Source organism: Podarcis vaucheri (assembly GCF_965113315.1).
Source record: "Podarcis vaucheri genome assembly, chromosome: 4".
Classification (NCBI taxonomy): domain Eukaryota; kingdom Metazoa; phylum Chordata; class Lepidosauria; order Squamata; family Lacertidae; genus Podarcis; species Podarcis vaucheri.
The window spans coordinates 81,221,964-81,249,306 of NC_138762.1; the positions used below are offsets into that span (position 1 = coordinate 81,221,964).

The 27,343-nt window shown below is 42.7% G+C and overlaps 2 protein-coding genes and 1 long non-coding RNA gene across 16 annotated transcripts in view; 1 reads left to right on the plus strand and 2 right to left on the minus strand.

Annotated features, from left to right (window-relative positions):
* SH3RF3 (SH3 domain containing ring finger 3) overlaps positions 1-5,852 on the plus strand; it is a 209,667-nt gene extending 203,815 nt beyond the window's left edge. For both annotated transcript variants that reach the window (XM_082218590.1, XM_082218589.1), the window contains one exon: positions 796-5,852. In XM_082218590.1, coding sequence (XP_082074716.1) covers positions 796-964 — 169 coding nt within the window. In that variant the 3' untranslated portion in view covers positions 965-5,852. The remainder of the gene's footprint in view (positions 1-795) is intronic.
* LOC309530201 overlaps positions 1-25,984 on the minus strand; it is a 46,019-nt gene extending 20,035 nt beyond the window's left edge. Inside the window, exon 1 of one of the 2 annotated variants that reach the window (XR_014218669.1) lies at positions 24,287-25,984. This is a non-coding gene — a long non-coding RNA (uncharacterized lncRNA). Of the gene's footprint in view, positions 1-10,107; positions 11,232-24,286 lie in introns of those variants that run through there. The other variant, XR_014218670.1, reaches the window with a different exon arrangement.
* A 553-nt stretch (positions 25,985-26,537) lies between these two features.
* SEPTIN10 (septin 10) overlaps positions 26,538-27,343 on the minus strand; it is a 50,603-nt gene continuing 49,797 nt past the window's right edge. For all 12 annotated transcript variants that reach the window (XM_082218722.1, XM_082218720.1, XM_082218721.1 and 9 more), the window contains one exon: positions 26,538-27,003. The gene's annotated coding sequence lies outside the window, so the exon portion shown is untranslated. The remainder of the gene's footprint in view (positions 27,004-27,343) is intronic.

The window sequence follows — 27,343 nt, forward strand, 5'->3', positions numbered from 1 at the left end:
AACAGAAACAGGGCTGCTTGCAACAAATACAAGACAACTGCCTCCTTACATCCTGACTCATGAGCACTATATTCTACACAGTTGTGTAATCATGTCAAAATACACAGCTTTTCTCCAGGCATTTCAGATGCAATATGATGCTAAACAGTGTTATGGTGACCCCTCCTATGCTTAACCAATGATGTTACACTGTTAGGGAAGTGTCATGCATCTGATCCATGATCAGATGCTGGCAGCCACTCCGCTAAAGGAACAGCGAAATACAAGTATAATAAACAAAAGAAGCCAGTGACTTTTAAAATATATCCTCTTAGCTGAAAAGCAAGGTACAGAGATACTCTCTCAATAAATCAGCTTGCGTATTTGCCTGGCAGCTACAGATGGCCAGGAATTCTATGCAAGTCTGTGAGCAAGAAACCAAGCAGGCTGCTGGAGCAAAGATGGTCTCTGAGCTGCATCCAGATAGCTATGTTATGGGGCAATAATAAACGTAAATGCTAAATAAGTAAAATGCAGCAGGCTGCTGAAGGAGGGACGTGCCTCCCTGTCCCTTTTCTGCTACCACCCCAGAGGCTGGGGAAGCATTCTGCAGCCTAGTGACTTTTGACGTCCTATTGGTAAAACTGACATAAATATATGCATTGTGTTTCTGGCGTGGGAACTTTCCACATCATCATTCCCAACCAGCCTATGCAGTTGCTGGTTCCAGGTGTAGATCTCTGACCCTTCCAGAGAGTAGAAGTAGAACGTATGAACCACCATCTGCAATAAGGTCTACCCTTCTGTCTCTTAAAGGTATCGTGTTGTGGTCCCCTATCCCCCACAAAGCGAAGCAGAGATTGAACTGAAAGAAGGCGACATCGTGTTTGTCCACAAGAAAAGGGAGGACGGCTGGTACAAAGGGACCTTGCAGAGAAACGGCAGGTCGGGCCTCTTTCCTGGGAGCTTTGTGGAGAGCTTCTGAGGGCTTGAGCTCCACGCTTTTTGGACTCGAAGGACCTTTCACAGGAAATTCCATAGCACAAAAAAAAGAAAGAAAGAAACAGCGAAGGGAAACTTTCCTAATATCCACTGCCATAACAAGAACTGTAATTATTATTTCCAAAGACTCCGCAGGCTCTTTGATATTCAGCCCAGGAGATGAGGTCTCTTGCTGTGCTTTCAAACCCACGTACGGTACATACAAGCAGTATTGCTGTAGTCGTGCCTTCCACTCGGAGTCGAAGACTGAGAGGACACACATTCGGGTTGTATCTTAAGCTAAAATCCAGCCGCCACACTTTGTGTAAATGATAAAGTATGTTTTAAAAAAGGGGGGATTAAGAAGCTTGTTATATTGCTGTAATTTATTTGTCTGAGCTGCAGTGTTCTTATTACTGGCCTATGCAAGAGGGACTTGAGTTTCAAGAGGAGTGCAAGGGGGACTCTTGAACTTGTCTGTTTTCCCAGGTGGGGGTAAAGGAAGCTCATGGACGGAACGGAACCCACTGAAATCTGCACATTGTTCGGCTAGACAGAATTTGGGAGTCCAAAACATTGCCAGCATTCCTTTCTAATAGATACCTCAAAATATTCTGCTTAAGAATACTAGTCAGGGCCTTTTCATACACCGTGCACCCCGAGAAAAATATTGAGAGTAGTGTTCCCAGTGTCAAGCAAGTCAACACTGGAAAAGTGCATTTTCCCACGACTTCCCAACCCATTCTGAAAGCCAAATCCTATGTGTGACAATGGACTGCATGGCCAAGTCACGTCAAGCAGTGTAGACACCACATTGAGACTTTTTCTCTTGTCACTGTATCTCCTGTAATTAGCTTAATAGCGCTTCAAAGATTTCACACGAAGAGCCAACAATCTGATATGCTGGACTGACTATCATCAACTACATGACGTTTTGGTTAGCCATTACTTTTTCTTTCCTTTGCAGCATTTTAATTTTGATTGTTGCTTTAATGTATTTCAGATAAGAGAGCTTTTATGCAATATACTTTTCTAATGCAAGAAATGTTATACATTGCAAACTCCATATAGATAAGGAAAGTCCTACTTCGCATACATACGGCGCTACTTTTCATTTAAAAACCCAGTTAAGAAATACTTGATTTGGCATATCAAATTAAAAAAATGTTCTCAAGTATGCAAAAGATCTTACCGTTGCCATACTTGCTACTGACATTGAAGCAACTGGGGCCAGGATACAGATAGGACCACAAGCAGAAGAAATCCTTGTGAAACTCTCTGCATCAGGAGTTCCCAAACAGGTCTATATACTACTAGTGGTCCATGAGTTTTGTTCAGTTGGTCCAGCACGTGTCTATGGATGAAGATGGGAGATCCCATATCCATTGCATTAAATAGACACATTTATTTTTAATTGTATTTTATTGCTTTTATGTCTTATATTCTGTGGCACTCAAATTGTAATACAAAATAAAAGAAGCAATAACAATGCAATTAAAAAAATCATACAGCATCTAGTAAAACGCACTGCAATTGCTACAACAGGCAGAGAAATCGTCAAGTGGCCCTCAACAATTTCAAGTTGTCCATGGGGGGACATTTGGGAACCCCTGCTCCATGTGCAAGGCTTTGCACAAGCTACGCGTACAAGTAGCTTCATGAAACAGGCTTCCACATGGGGAATGTGTTCTCTGAATGCACCTCGCGTGAGCTGGTTTCACAAGGAATATTACCTTGATCTGCTTGTGGAAAGCAAATCTCTGGATTCTGGTCAGCAACTGCTATAGAGTGTGACACAAAAAAAAGAAGAGATGGCAAATAGGCAAAGCGATTGAATTCGATCCAAAGACGCATGAGTGGAAGGAAAACAGCTTGCTAGTGGCATTCGGGAAACCCTTACGACAGAGATCACACAGTGCTATAATAGGCATGCTCCACAGCAGTACTCCTCCTTTCAACTGCAGGAGAACATCTGTGGATTTATGCAAGGCTATTGCATGAGCTGTAAAACAGCTGTGCTGTGAGAGGAAGCCCCGCTCCACACCAGAAGGGCACCTTTGGATTCAACCCATTACTCATTGACTGAATGAAATTCCATTGGTTAGCTCAGATACCTACACATTCATTTATCATCTGTTGTATTAGAAGATACTACTATGTGTATTTTTGTATCCTTTATTGCCGCTAATGTCAGGCTCCTAAAGATCAAAACCTTTCTATTGCTTTCTTTCTCTGCAACCAGAGGGGAGTCGGAATCTTAAGAATCACTAAATATACAGTGGCCTGTTTCTTACACACAAATATATTGTGTCGGAAGCTTCTTCAAAGCATAGTACGCTGTCTAGACAGCGATAATTACTGGAGATTTGGGAGCTTTTCCAGGAGGATTCATTTTAATTGACTTCTACATGGCAATAAAAAGAACACTGCAGGTTCCCGCAAGCACAGAACGCTGGAATTCTTATTTCTCTCTGTCTCTGAACATCAGAGAGAAGATGGCTGTAATTACCACTATCAAAATGTGATTTGTTTCTGTAGAAATGTATAGTTCTGAACAGTGTTTGGTTTTCTAACCTGGGTCAAGCTACATAATAATAATAATAAAATATTCAGGCAATAGACGCTTCCGGCAACCAAGAACTTAAAGGTGCAATAAATGGGAAGCAAGAAAATAAACCTGTCATAAATCAGCTGTTGACATCTGTTTAAAAAAATTGTCAGAGAGACAGAAGGATATTTTTAGCAATGTCTTTTGCTCTGTTTAATTCAGGCAGTGTATACTGGAACCACCACCCAAAATCTTCCCATTGTTGTAATGTATTACTTTGTCTTGCATAAGCTACACTCTTCTCATTCTAAGACATGGGCAGAAATCAGGAGAATTAGCCCATTGCTCCTTCAAAATGTAGGGTAATATTTTTTACTCTCTTAATTTTAACATACCAGACTAACAGCCCAGTCCTAAAACTTGCTGAAACAATCATCAGGTACTTGGATAGATGAGACCCATTTCTGATGACACCAGCTCTGAGGGCAGATAATCATGCACAAATAATTATGGGGTGCTAGCTATATTCTAGGAAGCCATATTCAGTGATGGAAATATTCAGATAATCTCTCTCGTATATATAGAAAAGCTGGTACAACAATACAAACAACATGTATTTCATTCGCCAGGGAGCCTGTGGCATACAAAGATTAAAAAGAGGATATGTGGAAGTAGTAAAAGTGAGTTCAAAAACATTTCAGCTGTTACTCAGGTTACTTTCCGTCTTCTGTGGGATCTTTTAAGTAGAACGTCTAGCTTTAGCTAGAGCTCCCCTAGAGCAGACCTGCCTAAACCTATTTGGCTCAAAGATTGTAATCGCCCTCGGCCAGCCCTGTGGCACCCACAGGTCAGTGGTGTGGCCACACTCTCACGCGGGCACACTGCCCCCTCCCACAGCAATCAGCTGACAAGGGAGGTATTGCCACCTTCCTGCTCATCAAATCATCCTTCTGATGACTGGACAGGGAGCCAATTTGCGTCCCTGTCAGATTCGCTGGGCCACATGCCTTACTAAATCTCTCCAACCCCTCCCAGGGCTATGTCAACTTTTATAGTTGTTTCTTTTGCCACTGCTACCAAACTTGGAGGGGCTTGAGGGTTGGCCAGGTGAGGCCCCAGATCGGGCATTAGCCACCCCAGTTCTACAGGAGGCTAAGGCTCACCTGTGCCTTCCCCAAAGGGGAGTTTACCTGAAGATATTGGCATGCCCTTATTTCCAGCTATCAATCATCTCTCAGGCCGATTTCGATTATTACCCCAACACACACACACGTGTACCAGTATCTGCACTTCCTGTCTTCTCCTGTGGAGTGATTTAGGCACTGGTCTGGCCAGAGTCAGCTGCCTCGTGAATTGTCTTGAAGCGCACACTTTGGCCAGCCCATTCTGTTCCCTCCTTCCCATCTACCTCTTCTCGTCATTTAAAAACAAATGACACAATCAAGGCAAAGCTTAACACTTTTAAATTCTGTTTTCCTTAGAAGATGTTTGGGTACGTGCTTAAGTTCCACCTTAAATTTCAAAATACTCAGTAGGGGGGCAAACTGCGTATTGCACACTAAAACATGTAAGAGTGCCATGATGCCATTTGTTTATTTTAAAAAAATGAAATAAAGCAAAACTAGCTGTTTCAGGAGGGGCAGTTAGAGGTAAGAAATAGGTGGGGTGTGCAACTTAACCCTTCCCCTGCCTGATGTTTTGTTCCCAATGGCTCCCTGCCCAATACAGGATTCCAACCATGTTTTTGCATGCATCTTTGACACATTCAGGGAAGAGCTGCTTGGGAATGTGATTTGGAGAGGGAATACAGTGGACAGCATAAGGGTGGGATGGGTGCTCCCTTCTCTGCCACTTCATTGCTCGAAATCCCCACATCTCAGAAGTGGCTTTGCTGGTTTTTTAAAAAATGAACTACAGTACTTTTACATGTGTTAGTGTGTGATGTGTCTCTTACCCTTAAATATAGCTGTAGCATGCCCTGGTCAATTGTGACTTTTGACTTCAAGTGTGAGAATATCTGTGGCTGGCAATGTAAAGTGTCATTTTCCCCCAGGGGGAGGTAAAAGGGTGGTGGAAATTCAGAACTTCCTCCAGCTGGAAACCTGAGATGATGGGAGTGTTTTCTTCACCAGCATCTGTACTCAGAACTGAGGAAAGATGGAAAGGAATGGGCAGAGGAAGATGGTTTCTATTCTGATTTGCTTTGGAATTATTGCAACCAATTGTTTGGACCAAATCCATGTTGGTGCTTCTGTAGTTTGAGCAAGGAAACATTCCTCTCACAAGTACACAGGGATTAAAGACAGTGCATTCTCCCACTTCCTATGATACATGGGGTTTTTTATATATATAAAAAAAATCTCTAGTTCAGGACAGTGCACATAATTACATGCTTAATACTGAAGGCTCTCTACAGTGGACCCAAAATGGCTGTTTGCCATAGTTGTGACAGCGTCTCTTACATAGTGTCAAAAGAGTTTTGCACGAGTAAGTCAGATGTGAGCATTGTGTACTTCAGCTGTAGACGGGAGACCAGGATTCAAATAACCACACAACTAGTTCCACACAACTAGTTCAGAGATGTTTCCTGAACAAATCCCCCTGTATGGTAAACCACTTTTGAAACCGAGGGGAGCATCAAAGGCAATTTATTGGGGTAGGGTTGCTGTTCAAAGAAAAAAGGCGCAAATCTTCCTAGGCACACATGCATGCACCTAAAGTTGCTTGTTCTTTGATAAACAAGGCCACCCCTTATCTAGAATTGGTTTCTTTGCTGTGCTCAGAATATATAGTAGCGAAGGATCTTAGCTCTTGCACAGTGTATTCAGCCAGCCATTCATGCAACAGCAGCACCAAGGAATCATCACCCTTTGGCAGGGATATTATACCACTGTTGTTTTGCCAAAAAGCTTTTGCACATCTCTGTATGAAGGTGTTAATCCATAATCCACAAACTTTGCAAGCACATCTTTTCTGAATTCAGTATTTTTAAAGGTTGTTCCACCCACTGGTGGAGGAAGAGGAGGGTGGGGAGAGCGCACCGCCCCTGGCAGCACAATCCCAGTGGGGTGCCATTGCGGCTGCCCCCCTTCCCACGCTGGGTGCTATGCCCCCTCAGACGGTGTGCCACGCCCCCGGGGTGCATGCCAGCCACACCCCCGCCTGCTCTCCGCCCCCCGGTGCTGGAGCATGAAGCTCCGCCACTGGTGCCACCACATTCACTCCAATCCCAGCATTTGATGCTTAAAAACCCATCGCTCACATTTCCTCTGAGGATTAAGAGTTTCTTTGACTGTTTGAAGCTCCAACAGCATTTGAACAACAGATCTTAGTTCTCATCTACCATGGTAGCTTGGAGAAGTCTCCTGTAGTAGTGGATCAGTTTCACGTATGTAGCACAAACACAGAATGCAAAAGACAAGGCAGGGATTCTGGATAGTGACCTCTGTGTGGAAAGTATTAGCTCTTCCGGTGGTCCATGTTGATAAACGGCATTCAAAGGACAAGAAGCATGGGGAGGGAGGGGGGGTGTGCGCACGCATGTGTGCGTTTCCTAAGACAGAAAATGAACAGAATTGTCCTGGCAGCCTTGTTTTGTAAAATGCCAGGTTTGTTGTACTGGAGAAGGTTTCTGCTAACTGAACAAACCCTTTGTACTTTGCACTGTTCAGGAAAAAAATGGTTTTTGTTACACATGAATGTTAACATACAATTTTGAAAAAACATCAATGGTTATTATGAGTACAAATGAACTGCAATTACTGTGTTTCTCATCCTTTAAATTAATGTAACCCAAATGAATACGTGTGGTTCTTTTTTTAATTGAATGGAGAGCAATAGAGATTGAAAAAATAAGAGTCAAAGGCCCAATGGGTCGGCCTGTTGTGCATGAAACACCAAATCATTCTATGGTGATACGGGGCCAGGATTTTTGCTCTCATGCTCCTCAGTTGCATTCCTGATTTGTGGCAAACCATTGTTTGTCCTTACATCGGAACCAGCAAATTATGGTTTGCATAATCAAACCAAGGTTGTAAATCCGAATCAAACCCTGGTTTTCAGGGCAAACCCAAGCCATAGTTTCAGGACCGGCTCTACCATTAGGCAGAATGAAGCCACCACCTCAGGTGATAAATGAGTGAGGAGTAGACAAGCCAAGTGTGCTGCCTGGTCTGTCTTGCGCCTCTTAAGCTAGCCTGCTGCCCTCAGATGCAGTGACATGCTGACCTGTTACCAGTGTTGAAGTAAGATTCAACTACCAGTCCGGACAGCCTTTGAAGATGTAATGGGAAGAGACATGATCTTGTCCTTTACCTCAGGCAGCAAGATGTTTTGGTCCAATCTGCAGAGTTTTCCAGTTTGGATGTACTGGCAAAATCATGCTTTGCTGCAAACCAGCAAGTAACAAAATAAATAATAATAATAATAATAATAATAATAATAATAATAATAATAATAATTTATTTATACCCCATCCATCTGGCTGAGTTTCCCCAGCCACTCTGGGCGGCTTCCAATCGAGTGTTAAAAACAATACAGAATTAAATATTAAAAACTTCCCTAAACTTCCCTAAATTAAGAGGCACACACAGCAGGAGGAGAGAGAGGAAGTAAAAGTATGTGAGCGCAGTGCTCAGCTATGTAGCACCAAATCATGGCTTAGTTAATTTGATTCAGTTAGTCCAAAGGTAAGCTGCAAAAAAAATCCACACCCAAATTTTCTTGCAAAGGGTTGCATTCTGTAATACTTTGGTCTCCTTGCTCTTGAAGTTTACTTGTTCAAATCATGGCATTGGCCAGTCCAGCTCTTAATCTACACAAATGCAACGATCAGTGGCGTAGCGTGGGTTGTCAGCACCCGGGGCAAGGCAAGTAATTTGTGCCCCCTAACCCGTGGATTTGCGCCCCCTAACCCTAACCCCCAGATGTTGCGCCCGGTGCCGCCGGCCCCCCCTGCACCCCCCACGCTACGCCACTGGCAACGATCACCTGCTGCCTGATCCTTGGAACTGGAGATGCCTAGGGACTGAACCTAGAACGTGTTGCATGCAAATCATGTGGCTCTACCGCCAAGATCTCTTTCCTCCCCAATTTCTTTCCAGATTTATTTGGATGGTGCACATAAGGCATATTTATGAATGCCTACCTTTTAAATTCTATTCATTTCTCTGCACATCTGGCCTGAGCCCCGTCAGTATCAGCCTGTTAAAATTGTTCCCGAGGATTAGACTTGACATCCTGGGGCCACCATCAATGCTCCATTTAGCATCCATAGGGTAGCTCAGGAAGGTGTTTACACCGGGAAAATTCTCCTTGGTGCGATTTGCGGGAGCAGCCTCTGTGAAGGGATACTGTCAACTTCATAGGATTCACTACAAGACACCAGCCATTTCACATGTCTGGACCTAGGGGGTTTATTCTAGGAAATGTCTTGGGAATGTTATGCATTGGAGAGAGAAACTAGGTCACACAGCAGTATAAAAAGTAAGAGGCTCTGTGGTGTAGAGACTGCACACAGAGACTGCAACAAGAAAACTGAAGCTGGATGCAGTTAGTTTGCAGAGCTTTGCTTCCAGGGATTGGAGAGCCTTGAAGTCTTTTTATTTTTTCTCGGCACATTCCAGTTTGTTTTCAAAAAGTACACTATGCCTATTTCTAAACTTTCCTGGAAAAAAGATCCGGCATTTGTGGTTTTTTCACAGTTCCATGAGCCCTTCCTGACCTCAGCGGCTCTTTACAACATGGCAAAACTGGCAGAGGTAATGCTGGGTTACTCCGTGCCAAGTCAAATATATGATCTGTACGCTAGCAAGAAAGCCAGTGCATGATAACAGTTTGAGGGGGAACCCCCATTCCTCGCATTGCAGACATCCATCTAGATCCTTAAATTATTTTCAGAATATTTACAGTTCGATTTGCAGCTCCTGCCTGGGGGAGAACAAACCATCAAAAGTGTGAGGAAGGTGATTTGAACACATACACCAGTACATTCCATGGTCTTTATTCCATGGTGTGTTTTCAAGACCTACCTTATTCTCGTGAATGCAATATGTTTTAACTGTGTGGGGGTATTTTTAGTTCTGAATGTTAAATTGTGGTATCCCACCCTGAGGCCAGCTGGTGAAGGGCAGGCTATTAAATTAATAAATAATTCCCAGGGCAGAAAATGTGTCCTCATGACACTTTCCGTATTGGCCTGAATATAAGCCTCACCTTTTTCTTTTTCCAAATTCCGACCGTGAAAAGTTAGAAGTGTGGCTTAAATTCACAACCTTACAAATATTGGTATTGCTTCTGAAACAGACACGCAGTAAAACGGAACACGTGTGGGTGCCTGCGGAATTTTAAGGGAGCGGCTTATATTTGGGTATTGCCTTTTTCTCTTTTTTCCCCTTTTAATTTTAAAGGTGCGGCTTATATTCGGGTGCGGCTTATATTCGGGTGCGGCTTATATTCAGGTGCAGCTTATATTCGGGCCAATACGTTATAAGGTCTTATCACCCTTGCCTCCTGCTCACTGTGTACCCAATCTTGAGCCTCTTCCAGCTCCTTCCCCCTTGCCTTAGGGCCTTCACTCTCACCCTTTGACCTAGACTAACCTCTCTCAGCCTGTCTCTGCTTGCCTACCCAGTTCTCCTGCAGACTGACACCCTGCTCAGCTCCCTTTCCTGTGCATCATCATCACCAGTGTCTCCTCTAGGTACTCCTTTCATTCAGAGGAGCCTCGTCTTTGTGACGGCCATTCCTGGGGCCGACGGTGATAAGAGCGACCCTTTATCGACTCCCAGGCTCCATAAAAACTGCAGACAGAAAGCTGGTTTTTATAAGATTATTTTTCTTTTTTTTTATTTCCTCCGATAATTGTCTGGGATCTACGTTAATGGAAATGTAAATCGACTGCCACTGTGCTAAATGACAATCAGGTTTTGTTTGACAGAGCTGAAAAGTATCTTATTGAGAACGTTGGCACCAAACAATCTAAATGCAAATTTAGGTGGGGTTGGGAGGAGGGTATTTTAACTTTTGATGAGGTTATTTGATAATGTGGGAAGGTGGAATTGGCTTCCAGTTCATAAAAATCATCAATGTGCATAGCAGTTCAATGACAGAGGTCAGCCTTTCTGTATTATTTTAAACGAACTGGACTAAATTATTCTGCTTTCATTTTCTATTACACATCATTTAAGAAGCAAAACAAGCGTTGAGGAATTTTACCCATATTCCAGCAATATGCAAACTTGAAAGGTAATCCCGAGAAATTACAATGTACCCACCTCTTTAATCCTGTTATTTCTAAATCCTGGTCTGTCGTATCTGCTTTCTGTACACAAGGACCACAGAGAAATCCTGTGCTTATGACATACTCGGCTTCTCAGATTAGCAGGTGCGTATTTTCACAGACACGGTCAAATCAATTTGCAGAAACACATTTTGACTTGCCTCTTCCTATAGTGATAACAGGGTCACTTGCAGCTACCAGCTTAGTATCAGTCCTAAGGCAGGATCTCATCCCATCACACATAGAATAATAACAGAGTTATTTTCTACACTCCCCCCCTCCCCGTTAACTTCATCTTTAAGGTTTCATAGGACTATCTGTTGCTTTTGCTGAAAAAGACTAACAGGGCTACCCCTCTGTTAATACATTAACTATGGGGGGAGAGTAATTCATTTGTAAACATTTGTTGATGGCATAGATACACACACCCATTATGAGCTATGATACATGGGGGGGGGGAGAGTATATCTCCACAACAAAACAGAATAGAGACGTGTGGCAGAAGGGAAAATACCTGATGAGAATGAATGTCAGAATGGATTTATAAGCACATGTGTGCATCCCTAGTATACAAGCAAATAACTTTGCCAAGCTTTCTTCTAAACGCAAATGGCAGGTACAGTGGAGTCTTCTTCATCAGGACTACAGCAAGAAGGCTCTGTTTATATTCCTAATCCCTACCTGCTGTGATCCCAAACTCTAGCATCGCCCCTCCTCCACTGCTGTATCTTTTTTAAAAAGCACCAAAATACTGGAATTTGGCCCTAGGTAAAGCATGCCATGTACACTCACACTACAAAGAGCTCATTAGCCACCTATTCTCAGCAGCCAAGAGCACCCTAGCTAGATGCTGGAGGGATCTGTCAGCAGTAAACATGGACCACTAGTACCAAACTATATGGGAAACAGCCTTACTAGACATAGCTGTCAACATTCAGATCTGAAAATAAGGGATCAGCAGCCTCAAAAATATGGGACCAGCAGCCTCACCTGTCCCAGGGACAGTCTACGGGATATCTAACAATCCGGGATAGCAGCAGGAAGCAGCAGGAAACGGCGCTGGAATAAGGGAATTTCCCGCAAAAAAAGGGAAGGTTGACAGCTATGCTTACTAGAAAAGCTAACCAACAAACTGAAACTGGCACAGGAACAAATAAAAGAGGACGCCTTCACCCTAGTGTGGCTCCCCTTTATTACACACACAGCCCAACAAGACAACAACAGGAACCCACCAACGGCATAGAAATCAATATGGCTAACATGACCCAACAACCTCTCCCCCCTCTCTCACACGCAAACAAAACTCACAGCAGTCAACTGAAGGCAACCAGCCAGGCCCCCAGGCCTCCCAATCTCTCTCACCGCCAATGAAAACTAATAAATGAATAGAAAGAGAACCTACCCACGTGACGCTGACGCAAAAACCTTGCACATACACTTTGTAAGAGAATCAAAGTTTAATACCCGTCCAACTCTCTTTCCCCCTAACCTTATGATGACAACATTAATGTCTCACACTGAATATACCGTATTTTTCGCCCTATAGGACGCACTTTTTCCCCTCCAAAAATGAAGGGGAAATCTGTGTGCGTCCTATGGGGCGAATACAGGCTTTCGCTGAAGCTTGGAGAGTGAGAGGGGTCGGTGCGCACTCTCCAGGCTTCAGGAAGCTATCAGCAAGCCTGAGGAGCCTGCAGGAGTTCCTGCTGGGCTCCCCATGCTGCGGATAGCAGTCTGCTGCACGGAGTGTGGGGCGTGCTGAAGCAGAGCGCCCCGCATGCCGGGCAGACATCGGCCAGCCCCACAAGCTCGGGGGACAGCGGGGAGGCGCAGCGCCGCCATCCCACTGTTCCCCTACCTGGTTTTGGGGGGAAATAAAGGGGGGGAAATTTCCTTTATTTCCCCCCCAAAAAACTAGGTGCGTCCTATGGGGCGGAGCGTCCTATGGGACAAAAAATGCAGTAACTGATCTGTAGAAAGGACTTTATAATCTGAAAACAAAGGTGATGTATGTACTTTTGTAACCCACGAAAATCTCGAATAAAAACAATTTTTAAAAAGTAAAGCATGCCCTCAGAAGCCTAGGATGGAGGACTCACCAAGTCTTTAGATAAAATACACAACGCTTTCTGTCTATCCCTCTTTTCTTTCGGAGTCTTTTAACCATTGATCATCTGTGTGTTTCCTTTATGTTTGGTTTGTCCTACCTATAATCCTTCAGTGGCCTCTACTGCTGTTTGAGCATTTCCTATTCGCACATCCTTCATGAACCCAAGGCAAGTGGTTGTTCTTTAAAGGCTCATCAAGACTTACTCTTTCCCCCAGGAAAGACCTGATCTTCACCACTGAATCGGAGCAAACATCAATCAGATTTTATCCAGACTGACGCTTGCTCCAATTTAGCGCTGAAGAGCAGGCTTTACCTGGGGAAAGTGACAAGGAAAGGGCAAAAGTACCCAGACCCATGCCTGGGACAAGTGGAAAACTGCTTGGACCCATGCTTTCTACGCATGAGACAGGCACAAGTCTGAATAAGCCCAAAATCAGGTGATTTTTTTTAAAAGGTGAATTAGCAAGGAGACAGCTCTGCACCTCTATGTAAACCTACAACCAAAATTTTGCTGCGGTGCAAAAGAGAGGGCGTTCCTCCCTCTGGAAGTTAAGGACAGGTGCGTGTCATGAGTTGCTTGGCCTCATTACTGAACCATGAACCCAGACAAACAACACAATTTGAAATCCCAGTCAGCACAGACACTTGTTTTGCCCTAAGCGAACCCATAAGAAATCTCCAAGGAAACAATTTCATCCTTCCTCTCACCCCAGTCACCTTTACAGCGTGGTGCAGAGATTGTAAATAACAAACACGGACATTTCTAAAAATTATAGTGGCTACAAACTGTCCCTACTTTTTTTTTTTTTTTTGTTCAGTGGGAATGAATAAGTGAATGCTTAAGGTGTCATGAAATGGTAAGCAGCCAGAGAAAACGACCCACCCTTTCCAAATTAACAGGTTTACCATACCCATTGAGTCAATCCCCCATCTCCTACTACCCTTCTGAGAAAAACCCCACCCTCCCACTATATATAAGGGTCTGGTGACTTCTGTTTCAGTGTATCTGAAAGCTTATACCCAGAACAAACTTAGTTGGTCTCTAAGGTGCTACTGGACAATTTTTCATTTTTTTTTACTTATTTCCAAATTAACATTGGTGCAGGGTTGTCTGTCTCTATTACAAATACTGACTCCTGGGCTATCACTGGGCTATTAATACTGCCTTCATAGGGAAAGCCCTATAGTATTTATTACAGTCTTTTTTTCAAGGCAGCAGCAAGAACGTTTAAAAATAACCGTGTAAATAAATGTGCCACTCTCCAACATATAATATGGAACAGCGCTTCTGCTAAGGTGAGCTTGCCAACCCGTTGTTCTTTTGAGTTTACAGTTAACATGAAAAGCTCCTTTTTCTTTATGTAACAGCTTACTTATAACCAGTGTTAACTGGCAAAGGAATTCAAAACCTTTTTTGCACTGGGCGAGCATGGCAGGCGATTGGATTGGGCAGAGATGTCCCTGCCAATCTTTGCCTTCAGAGAGAGAGGCCATACGAGATTGTGGCGCACATGATCAATATCTGCAGAGTAAGCAATCTGGGCATTTTCCTCCACGGAGAAACACATTATCTAGTACAGGATGTTGAGTCGCAACATATAGTTGGCTCTTTTGCACAAAATAACAGAAGGATCTAGTTGTCCATTCACAGACCTTCCAGGCAACATGCATTCCTCTGGGGGCTGGGTGTAAATTGAGGGGATGTATATGTCATAATTGGCATCCTGTCATGGATTTCCTTCCATTATGATGTACTCAGGCACAACCGTGGTGTTTGTAAACCATTGCTACAGCAAAGCCTACAATATCTCAGCAAAGGTCATCCCTCTCCCCTGCTCCACTCCCCAATTGTTCATTAGTCATAAAGTGCCATCACTAAATGGATACAAAGTGATTTATTTTGCCATTAGTCTTATCTGGCTTTCTAAAGCAGAGGCTTTAATGAATATGCAAAAACCACATATATTTTATAATTTCCTCCATTTGATAAATGAACCCCTCAAGACAGCTGCCTTTAGAAAATTATGCATATTTTGGCTTATTTCGCCTGTTTAAAACCCACCATTAGTATTTTTTCCCCTTTTCCTGACAACTCTGGTAACGACTGCATGCAATTCGGTCTTAAGTCAAAATCCAAGATTCTACTCTCCCCCAAAAGCGCTTTGCGTGAAAGGGAGGAATAATGCAACGTTTGTTCCTGTATCAATAAAAGGCACACTACATTTTCCAAGGTAACAGCAAAGATAATAGAGAGTGTAATAAAAAGCTGCCATGCGGCTCCCAGCTACCCAGGGAGCCATCGGTTTCAATTAAGAATACAGACTGTGGCATACACTGAAGGGAACCAAAACTCAGTTTAGTGTCATTATGGTCCTGTCCAGATGAGCCTTTCCTTTCCATTTTCACATCAAGAGAACTTCTTGTCATTGTAAAAAGATCAAGCTTTATGTGTTGTGCCTCAAATCCACCTCTCCCTGAACAGAGCAGGGAACCTCATTTCTGCTTTTCATAGTGTTCTGTAACGTTAGCACAAACAAAAACAAAAAAAGGTGTTCGGGATTAGCTTGAAATATGCAGCAGGGGCAGAAAAACTATCTGTCTATATTACATTGTTGTAGTGTTGTGGCCAGTGTGCAGGTCATCCTGACAGCAGACATGGTCCAAAAGGAATCCAAAAGTGCAGGGATCTGTGATGATCCAAATAAGACACAAACACACGCACCCACTCCGAAGAGCAGGCACAGTACACAGCAAAATAACTGAATGGTATTTACCGTATTTTCCCCTCTATAAGACGCACCAGACCACAAGACGCACCTAGTTTTTGGAGGAGGAAAACAGGGAAAAAAATATGCTGAATCTCAGAAGCCAAAACAGCAAGAGGGATTGCTGCACAGTAAAAGCAGCAATCCCTTTTGCTGTTCTGGCTTCTGGGATAGCTGCGCAGCCTGCATTCGCTCCATAAGGTGCACACACATTTCCCCTTACTTTTTAGGAGGGAAAAAGTGAGTCTTATAGAGCAAAAAATACAGTATTTTTGGATCGCACAAGGTGGGATTCAACTGAGTTTTTACTCAGAGTAGACTCATTGAAATAAATGGATCTAACTTATGCTCATGAAGTGCAGTGGGTCCACTTTGAGTAAGTCTTAGCTGAACGCTACACATAATTGTTTAAAAAAAATTAAGTTCAGAATTCTGACAATGTTATGTTTCTGTAAGGAAGGGGGTGGGGGAGACCCAAATTCCTTTAACTCTTAGAAACTTGGAACTGTATCAATGCTCAATCTCTTTCTGCAAATTAAAATAAAATCAGGCTCTTTAGGCAAAACTATAGAAGCACAATTTGATGCATCTATATACCATATATATTGTTTTTAGGAAGATATAGATGGTTTTAGCTGAATACCGCTCAAAGACCCAAATAGTAAAACACACTGAGTTTGAAGAAAAGAGCCTCAGCCTGTTATAATGCAAATTTAGCTTTTAAATAGAAGTGCAAACCATCTTGCAAAGAAGTGCTATCATTTAAACAGCTGGCGTGATAGCTCAGCTGGTAGAGCATGAGACTTTTAAATCCGGGGTCATGGGTTCGAGTCCCACATGGGGCAAAAGATTCCTGAGTTGCAGCGGGTTGGACTAGACGACCCTTGTGGTCCCTTCCAACTCTACAATTCTATGATTTGACGGAGCAGGAACTCCATCAAAGACAACGAAACCCTGCATGATTATTTTCCTCCTTCTCTGGCCCCTTCTATCCTAATCTGCCTCAGAGCAGACTTGAAGGCCTCATTATCACCTCATTTGCTTGGCAAAAAGAACAAGGAGGGCCCCTCAATTACCCCAGCAGTCTTGATGATGCCATCACTCCTCCTCTGGAAAAAGCTCTGCTCCTTGGCACTGTTCTTCCACTCCCCCATTGTATGGTGTGTAGACAGATAGCTTTTCCCACATATGAACATTCTCCACGCCCGTTACCAGCCTTGCTAAACACAACCAATCCTGTGTTTTCCTTCCTTCATATAGTCCTTCCTGCATCTCAAGCAGCTGCACACAGTGGATTTTGCAAACAGAAGGAGGGCATCCTGCCAGAGCTACCTTTCACTTAATAAAATTATGGCAAATCCAATATGTTACCCTGAACATTCTTTCTCTCTTTCCCTTTAATGCCCTACTTAAACGTTCATCACAGCCTAATAAACATAATTCAATTTTCCCATTTATTTTTAGAACGTACTCTAGGAAATCTATCTTGATATTCTTACAAGGAGGGCAAGTTTAGACATCACACACCTAGGCTGTTGCTCACGAAAGTCTCTCGATTCCCTTCCATGTCCCTGCCTTGTGCTTTTCTTGCAGCAAGGGAAATACGGGTGAGGTTCCTAGCCCTCCAAAGCCATATACCCGCAATTTGGTTTTTAAAATATTTAGCCCCAATGGAAGGGCCTTAGCTCAGTGGTGGAGCATCTGCTTTATATGCCAACTGTTCCGGGTTCAATCCTCAGCATTTGCAGGTAGGGTTGGGAAAGATCTCAGCTGCTACCAATCAGCGTAGACAATAGTGAGCTTGATGGGCCAACGGTCTGATTCAGTGTAAGCAGGGCGGGCCAATACATTTTGGTACCCGAGGCAAGCCACAAAAATGGTGCCCACCCCCCAGGGAAGAAGGGGGGAATCAAGATCTCTACATTGGGGGGGGAGGGGTATAAGATCAACATTGAGAACAGAGGGAATCAAATCAACCCTACCCATTGGTTGAACTAGTAAGCAAAGGCCTTCGCAGAGACAAAGGGCCTGCTCTAAATTGTGGGGTGCGAAACATAAGTAGCAGTCAAGTACAACATTCTTTGTTTGCCTAGAGTGGACATACAAAGGGGATGTTTGTTCCAGCCAGTTGAAAACTTACTGTTTGCTCCTGGGCTGGAGCATCTTTCCTTTTGCATGTGACTAGAGGTGGGCGTGACCTTACCTGTTCAGGTAACACAAAAGGATAAGGCAAGCAGCCACCTCTCTCTCTTTTTGGACCTCATCGTTGGACCAGCAGCTTTTTAGCCAATGGAGGACAAAGATACTATCTCCATATGGGATAGACCCACATGTAACTAAGTCTTCCTTCAGGGATCCATCTGTGAACTGATGATGTGAGTAAACTACTTTTATGTATCTTAAATAAGATTGTGGCGTGTTCATTCTTTTTAGAGGGATTAAAGGGGAACTTACCAGGAATGTTATTGAGAGGCTTAAACAAGCCTGAAACCAGCTACCCGTTGTGCGTTTAAAAGGGGAATGTGAAACTCTGATAAGTTATAGAACTTGCGAGCGCAAGTTAGGAAGGATATTATTAAACAATATATCCTCTCCTGCCTCCCTGAACATTCCCATATAAATCACACCAGGTGGATGTAGCCGCCCAGAAGAGCCCAGAGCATAGCTGTCAACGTTTCCCATTTTAAAAGGGAAATTCCTTTATTCCGAATAGGATTCCTCGCAAGAAAAGAGAAAAGTTGACAGCTATGGCCCAGAGGGCAACTCCTACCACTTCCTCCCTGAGGGTACAAGGAGACCAGCAGAGCCTTCTTTTCACAAAGAAGGCCGCTGCAGAGGCAGCATGGTGGATGCCAAGGCAGCGGCAAATCCAGTCTCCGAGGAGCACACCACAGAGGTTGGCCCCTGTGGATCCTGCCACCTGAGGCAGTCGTCTCACCTTGCCTCATGGGGAGGCCAGCCCTGAGTTTACAGCCACTTCCTATTTTCTGTGTTCTGTTATCAAGGAGAACCTGAATCACAGGGAGAGATTGCTTATTTGAATATATCCCTGCAACTGAGAATAATCACTGAGGGATAGGATTAGGCTTTCTATATTCTAAATCACTGCAGTAAAAACATGCAATCTTCTCACAGGCGACAACCAAACCGCTCCAATATTCACTTCAAATAAGCCATGGTTCTATGCCATGAGCTGCATGCTGACCTAGATGGAAGGTCTTTAGCACTGCCTACTTATTGTGTTCGCTCTGTAAGCCTCCACAACTCTCCACATTTCAGCTGGCCCGTTGCCCTTTCTTCTGTCATATCAATTTCTACTCCCTTTTCACTGGGCACGGGAGCACCGAGTCCCTTTTAAAACACAGAGTGTGGAAGTGTACGCTTAAGGCAATAGTCTGTGGCATCCAAAATATGTGCTCAGTCAGACGCCTGGAAACTGGAAGAACTATTGCTATTTCTGCCCTACACAGAGGGAGTCAACAAGTTGAGGAATGCCCAGTGGGATGTAAAAGGGATGTTTTACCACTTGGGAGGTAAAAGGTTGCTGGCTATAAATAAACATATAGATTTACCCCAGGGGTAAAAACTGCACATGTCCATCAGCCCTTCCCAAATAGAGATTTCATTGTGTTTTCTTTTCTTTTCTTTTTTTAAAAAAAAGCACAACAGACCATGTACCAAGCAGAATAAAGTGGTACCTCGGGTTACATACGCTTCAGGTTACATATGCTTCAGGTTACACACTCCGCTAACCCAGAAATAGTGCTTCAGGTTAAGAACTTTGCTTCAGGATAAGAACAGAAATTGGGCTTCGGCGGCACAGCAGCAGCAGGAGGCCCCATTAGCTAAAGTGGTGCTTCAGGTTAATAACAGTTTCAGGTTAATGAATTAAGTACTTAACCCAAGGTACCACTGTATACTCTAGCTTGGTGGGCAGGGAGGAAATAAGTAGTCCATTTGGAGAAAATAAGTCTCCAAAAGCTGCAGATTATTTCTTTCAAAATGACAAAGAGCCTGGGATGATTCAATGCCTTGGAGCAGCCTTTGCTAACTTGGTAGACTTTAGATATTTTGAACTACAACTCCCATCTGTCCTAGTCAGCTCAACACATCTGGAGGGCAGCAAAAGCTGCCTTCAAACAGCTTGTTCCTTTTTCAAGGAGACAACCTGGAACTGATGTGAAAGGGAAAGCAGGAGCCACTTCAGAATGGTCCAAGGCGCCAGAACCTTAACTTCCTCCACCACTTGGCATTCTGAATCCATCCTTCCTTTGCATCGCTGGATACAGCATCCATCTTTCAGAGTTGTTTTATTACTGCCTTGCTCAGTTGGGAGGTGAAACAAAAAAGTCAATTAGATCAGCCATTGAACTGGGACATACTGTGTGAGTAATGGCCTGCATCGGCAGCATGCGCAGCCGAGATACTCACAAAATAGCACAGCTTGCCACTTCAGCTGGCCTGTGGCCCGTCTCTTAGCACCCATTCATCATTTCAGAGGGGTTGGGAACAGGGAAATATGACGCTGGAAGAAAATAAAAACCTGAATGGCAAAAATGGTCAGGAGAATGGAACAGGAGTCCTGAGAAAAAAAGGAAGGTGGGCATGTTAAGACTCTGAAGGAACTGGGTTTGTTTAATCTGGAGAACAGGAGGGTGGGGCACGTTAAGTCTCTTAAAACACCTGAAGGGATGTTGCAAAGAGGAGGGCAAAGACCAGAGGGCAGAACAAAATCTAATGGGCATAAACTATGGGTTCTCTCCATTTTGGTTCTCTCCATTTATAATTCTTCAAATCTCAAATTCACTTCTACAAATTTTGCAAGTAAGAAAAATATCTCATGAAAACCCAGAAGCATTTATGCAGCATATTCCTTCAGATAGATACATTCTATATGCATTGTTATATGTTGAAGGTTTTATTATGTTTTTATATGTGTTCAAAGTCACCCAGAGTGGCTGGGACAATCCAGTCAGATGGGCAGGGTACAAATATTATTATTATTATTATTATTATTATTACTATTATTAAGTTTCCAGACTCACATGCCTCTCCACCTCAACACAGAGATCCTACACAGTAAGTATTTGTTCAGAGGGAGATTTTTTGTCAGCACAGATTCACCTCTGTTAAAACGTTATTGACCCCTTTAAAAGGGGGGGGGCTTGATTTTCTATAAATTTAATTGCCAATCTTCATTTCATTTCAATTTGTAAAATGACCTTTCTATATTACTATACACAAAGCAGTTTACAGCAACAAAATATACAACAAACAACACACACCTTATAATAATCTGATCCAATACAGAAAGTCCTAATAAAACATAACTTTAAAATAGAATGGCTTATATGAAATAAAGTAATATTCAATAATCTATTTGAATATAATAGAACAAGCAATCTTCCTTTCTACACTCTTAGTCTCAAGTTTCCCCCCCTTTGCTGAACATTTCTTTTGACAGATTATCAGGCAGTAAGAATTTTATTGACAGATTATAAATAAATTGGATGAGACCTCGGCAGGTTAAACTTGAGGCAATCTCCCTTTGAGGACGATTTCCGTAACTTAATTTATCTTGTCACATTGCCAAAATAACTTGACCCAGGAGAAGGTTAAAAAAATTGTTTTGATTTTTATCTAGTTCGCTTGATGAGGAGCAAGCTACATGGAAAATGTTGCCTAGCAACCCAGTATCTATTCCAAAATGGAGCAGAAAAGAAATTGCTTGCTGGGACCCTCCATTACCTCATCATGAGCCATACAGAACGGCTCCCGACTGAAATGCCTGCGATTTGGAGCTTCCAGTTTATAGTGTCAGATGCGAGAATCAGATGGCTGATTTGAGCTGACCTTCCTCGCTTTCATTTGCGTCACTTTTCATCGCAGCAGGCCCTCCACAGCAGGGCCAGTTCAAAACATTTTGCTACCTGAGGCAAATCACCGGCTGATGCCCTCCTCCCGTTCTACGTGAAAAATTCAGAACTGGCAACAGGACAGCATCTTCCACCACACCTGAGGGCACAGCTCTGTCCCCCAACGCTGCCTTCAACCATCTCTTCCCCTGGAATCTGGCACTTAAGGATGTGGGATATTTACAATGCAGTCAAACCTACAGTGGCACGGGATAGGAGCTGAAGCTCACCGTTTTCCTGTATGTTTGCTAGAGAGACCCCTCTGAAAGATTCTCCCACTGTTCCCTGTCAAGGCGAGGGTGTAGCGATATATATTGTCCTTACCTACCTGGGCACAACCTCTTCTCTTTCTCCTCCAACTTCATCATCAAGCAAAAAAAGGTGAGAACCACTGCTAAATCTGACCTACGGCGCAGACCCCATCTTAAGCTAGACTAAAGTACGTCCTTGTAACTGAACTGCCATTTTAAGCCTGCCTGAACAAAGCTGCTGTATCTGTTATTCTGCAACAGAAACTCTGGGTAAATGTTATTGCTACTTTCTACAAGACTATGTGTTTGATTATTGTTTAAAGGGGAAAATACCGGGAGAATCCAGTCTGCCTTAAAGCATCCTGGATGACTTAAACCAAAAGGCTAAAACTAGCCTATCTTTTAAGCTGCAAAGGGATGCACTCTGCTGAAATCACAAATGTAAGGAAAGGATAATATCTAATAAATGTATCCTCTCTCCTAGCATCTATTCACATACCTACAAAAGAATTTGTCTCACTCTGTCCAGTGATTGGGCAGACCTGCCCAACAGCAGAGAAGGTCATGAGGAAATAGGGGTTAGTGTTTTCAGCAACGGATTTAGTGTTCTGAGCAGCTAAACACCATTATTTTAGGTTACAGTCAGTGAAGCCACCTTTTAATAGCACCACACTGCACTGACTTTATGCCCACCTCCTGAGCACAGTTCAACGTTTTGGTTTGGGCTTTTAATGCTCCTCATGGCCTAGGACCAGCGTATCTCAAGGGATCCTTATTCTCACAGGAACCTACCAGATGCTGAGATCTTCCTGAGGGGCCCACCTGGCATCAGCTTGGGAAGAGGCTGCATTTACCAAAGAAGGAAGCCACAGTCCCTTTTGGGTGAAGGGGGGTGTCAGGGTGCTTATTGTTGGAAACCCTGGAAGCCAAGACCCAAGCCTGAGGCAAGTATTCTCTGGTGAGAGAACCGCAGCAAAACATGGAGCAGATAAAAGCGTGGAAATAAAGACTGCAAACCTTTTAAAATGTGGCTTTTTCACTGAACTCCAAAGTATCCCATTTCCCTAGCACACAGGTAGATGGTACGTTTGGTAAGTTATACGTAAAATGGGTTACTTACAAACCTCGTTAAAGGTTAGATTTATGTTTTTCCATACAGCCGTCCAAAACAATACACAGGCAATTAAACGTTGCTTGGTTACAAAATGGTAACACCCTAGCTTCAGAATCTTTTCGTCTGAAAAATAAGCTGGCTAATGCCATGCGGCTGAGCAACCAGCTCAGGCTTCCTCACACTGACTTCACATGGAGGCTGAGTCCAACCAAAGAAGAAGAAGAGTTTGCATTTGATATCCTGAGTCTACAGCTCTTAACCACTACAGCACACTGGCTCTCCAGTGTGGGGAAGTGACATAGGCTGAGCCTGGCTGGACGGCTTACTCTATGGTATTAACCTATTCATGCATTAAGGAGACTTAAGCATGTTGTTTATGTGAGGCTAATTGTTCCACAATTCCCTCACACTAGTGTGTTTAATGTGAATACGCAATATGACCTTCTGAATTGCCACATCTAAGCTCTGCAACTGCCTTCTCAGGCAGGCCCATTAAGGCTCTTTACAAGTGACCTCCTGCTCAATGGCCAAAATCATCTGGATCCAGCACGCTTTTGCCCTGCCTGCCTGATTGATCATCCATATCATGAGACGAGAGAACAATCTTTTATTCATAGGTGTCTTGGATTTAAGCACTGAATCAATCCATAAATACATCTCGAAGCCTAGAGGAAGCTACTGATTTTAGCATTTAAATGTATGAATAATACACAAAGGGTTAGGATGTAGATTACATAAAACTGTTAATTAAAATGAAGAAAAATAGGGCATTTCATTGCTCGTTTGCAAGGATTGCGCAATAGGAAGCGATGAAACAGTGGCTGTTGAGCAGCATCTGCTGGTGAATGGTATGCATAGTTAGTTTAACAACGTGAGTTTTGACATCAGAAGCCTACCAAAAGAAATTAGAGCAAATCCCCTATCCACTTTGAATTTTTGTATTACTAGATATGGAACATGGAAATGCTAGATTAACTGAGATTGGTGTACTGAAGGCATTAATGTGTCTCACTAATGTTTACAGGGCAAAGCAATGAAATGTTACAGAACAAACAGGATGTGCCCAGGAACAATGCAGTTGGGAGTGACCACTAACAAAAAACAACTGGCCAGAAAATATAGTTAATTCCCGATTTGTTAATTTACCAGCTGCCTAACTTCTCTTTATTTCTATTTTCCAATACTGTATTAAGGAACTTGTGAGTTTTGCCTAAAGGTGGATCTGGTTAGCACCTGAATGTTTACTTTCAAATACAGGGCATCAACCATTATATGTTATTTATTCCTAGAAGGCTTGGGTGCAATCTGCCTACCACATAACATCGTTATTTGAATGTCTCTTACCTTCTTGCTGTTTCCATCTTAGGTCTCCTAAATGATGAAGATTCTGTGGCTTCAACTCAGCAAACTTTCTTCCTCTCCTCCCTTGCTTGCTCTGTTCACCATTTACCCAGATGAAGAGCCCTGGAGAACTCAAAAGCTTGCACTTAACACAGGTGCAGACCTCAAAGATCAGGACCTAATTGACCACTTAATTGATGGCAGCTGGGTTGACTCTGGTCAAACATTGGAAAGGTTTGTGTTTATTGGTATCACAAGGTGTGGTATATAGCATTCATGGAGAAACTGACTCAGAAACTGAGAGTTTTCCTTGCCTTTTCAAAAACAGATATTTTTAATTCAACATAGTAGTCCTATATTGCTTACGTTAACAGTGAAAATAACAGCACCTACCTTAACACTACGAGCATATTTGGAATGCTTAATTCTGTCAATGTTATCATCTTTTACTTTCCCTTTACAGGATCTGCTTCGTTGTACTTTCATATATTTGCTTGCTTGCAGGATTCTTTCTTTATCTTGCCTCCCATCTCCTCCCACCACCACCACCCCCGCTTTACATTATGGGCTTGGTATGGTGTCTAATTCATCACGTTTACTTCGCTTGTCTTACGTAAATGGATTGCTGGTTAGGCAGGTTTAGCATGGGGGTTGTGTTTTCTCAACCATTAATAAGGTTCCCTTTTTTCCACTTACAAATTACAGTTGTATTTGATTTGCAATTATATATACACACACATATATATATTTAACAATGAATATATACAAAAAAGGAGACTTGCACACTATTTTGTGATATTTTGGTTGTCCTACCAAGGGTATTGCCCTGATAAGAATTTTGATTTTTTTAAAAAAATGTCTTTGCTTTTTATATAACAAAGTTTATAGGCCAGCTCCCTTCCCGCCAGCCTATTGCTGGACTTTCATCTACAAATATTGTGATCTCTTTTTTAAAAAAAAATCACTACAGTAAAAGCGTCTTAAAAGTATAACCATGAAAAGGCAGTTGACTTGAAACTGACAGCTCTGCGCTCTCTTTTCTTCTTCTTCAAATATTTCTGAAATTGGGAAGAGTAAGCCCTGACCAGGGAATTTTCATTCAGCTAAAAATAGCTGAACTGAAAATACTGCCCACTTCCCAATTATCATTTTTCCTGGATTCCTTAAGTGCCACACATCAAAAAGAAAAGTAAGTACATCATAGGTGTGTATTACCCTCAACCAAACACTTTTGTTCATTTTGTTCCAACTGTATTGTTAAGTTCAGGTCTCCCTTTACTATGAATTCTAATGGAAGACTCTGGGAGTATTTTACTAACCAAAGTCTCAGTGACATGGTACAGGACATAAAAATGTGTTTCTGAAATGTCAGCCTGAGTGATAGCTCTCTCTGCCATCTGCCTTAAGTTATCACACTCTTCCTCATCTATAACCAGCCATCGCGTATCAAAAACCTGCTTTGACAAAACAATTTGTGCTACTCCCAGTTACAGGGTTAAGGTAAAGGTAAAGAGACCCCTGACCATTAGGTCCAGTCGTTACTGATTCTGGGGTTGCGGCGCTCATCTCGCTTTATTGACCGAGGGAGCCAGCGTACAGCTTCCGGGTCATGTGGCCAGCATGACTAAGCCACTTCTGGCGAACCAGAGCAGCGCACGGAAACGCCATTTACCTTCCCGCCAGAGCAGTACCTATTTATCTACTTGCACTTTGACGTGCTTTCGAACTGCTAGGTTTGAACTGCTAGGTGACTGAGCAATGGGAGCTCACCCCGTCGCAGGGATTCGAACCGCCAACCTTCTGATCGGCAACTCCTAGGCTCTGTGGTTTAACCCACAGCGCCACCCGCATCCCCATTTCAGCAATTTAGCAAGGAAGGTCATTAAGAACTCTTGCCATTGCTTTAAAGATACGTACCACTCACCATTTGAACTTTCTCAAGGCAGTTTTTAAAGGGCACATTCATATTTAGAATGTCACTCTGCAGATTTATGGATTGTCTGCAGAGATCTGTTTGCAAGGAACTCCTGGGCCTAACCTCGTACAAGGGGGCTTGCCCTAGTCCAGTGCGGTTTTGACTTTTCTTGGAACACCAGATTCCCTTCTCAATACTTCTCAATATCTATTTTCAAGTAAAGCATATGTTTGCATGAATACTGCCATTGCAAAAGCAATCATGGCCCATTTTAATGTAAGCTTATCACAGAGCTAGAATGTGCATTTATTTTAAAAAAAACATTTCCAGAAAAGAAAATGTTTTCTGAAACAGATTTACATATTTTATTCAGTTCAACAAATGTTTCAAATGGGGATATTCACTGATATGCAGTTAACACATTCAAGAAGCACCAGTTCTTTAAAACAGATGTAATATATAATCATTTCTATGCTAAGAGTATTCATAACACAAATAAAAATTCTTTTGTGGCACAGTGATCTTAGGTACAGCACTTAAAGTGAGTACAGCTTGGCCACGGGTATATACTTTAAATGCACATCAATAGCTTAAAATAACTGTCATTTTATATATTTTAATACAACAACCAACAGCACATTATGTGATACTAATTATACATTTTAATATACTTTTCCCTTTGTTAAACAGGAGTCAGTTTTCAAGTTAACTTGCATTAAAAGGGGGGAAGGTGACCCAAGTATTTTCATAGAGAACTGTGAAGAATTTATTCTTGTATTTATTCTTCTTTCACATAAAGCCAACGCTGAAACAGAAGGAGTTATATTAGGGTCACCTGTTCTCCACAGAAAGCAAAGACTATTCATAAAGTATTAAAGCTTTTGTCTTCCATGTATTTATATTTATTTTGATGAATACCAAATAGAGAGAACTTGAACTGACTCAAAGGTAGAGAAATATCACCCTGGTACAGACTTTCTTTGACTGAATCACTTCAGACTGCAATGAAGGTTCCTTGGTTTAACGGTCCTTTCATCCAAAACTCAATGGCACATGAAGGCTTACAGCTTAGCCTTCTCCCTGATGTGATAGCAACAAATGACTAAAACAGGTACACGGGCTTCTGAAGTATTAAAAATAGTTGC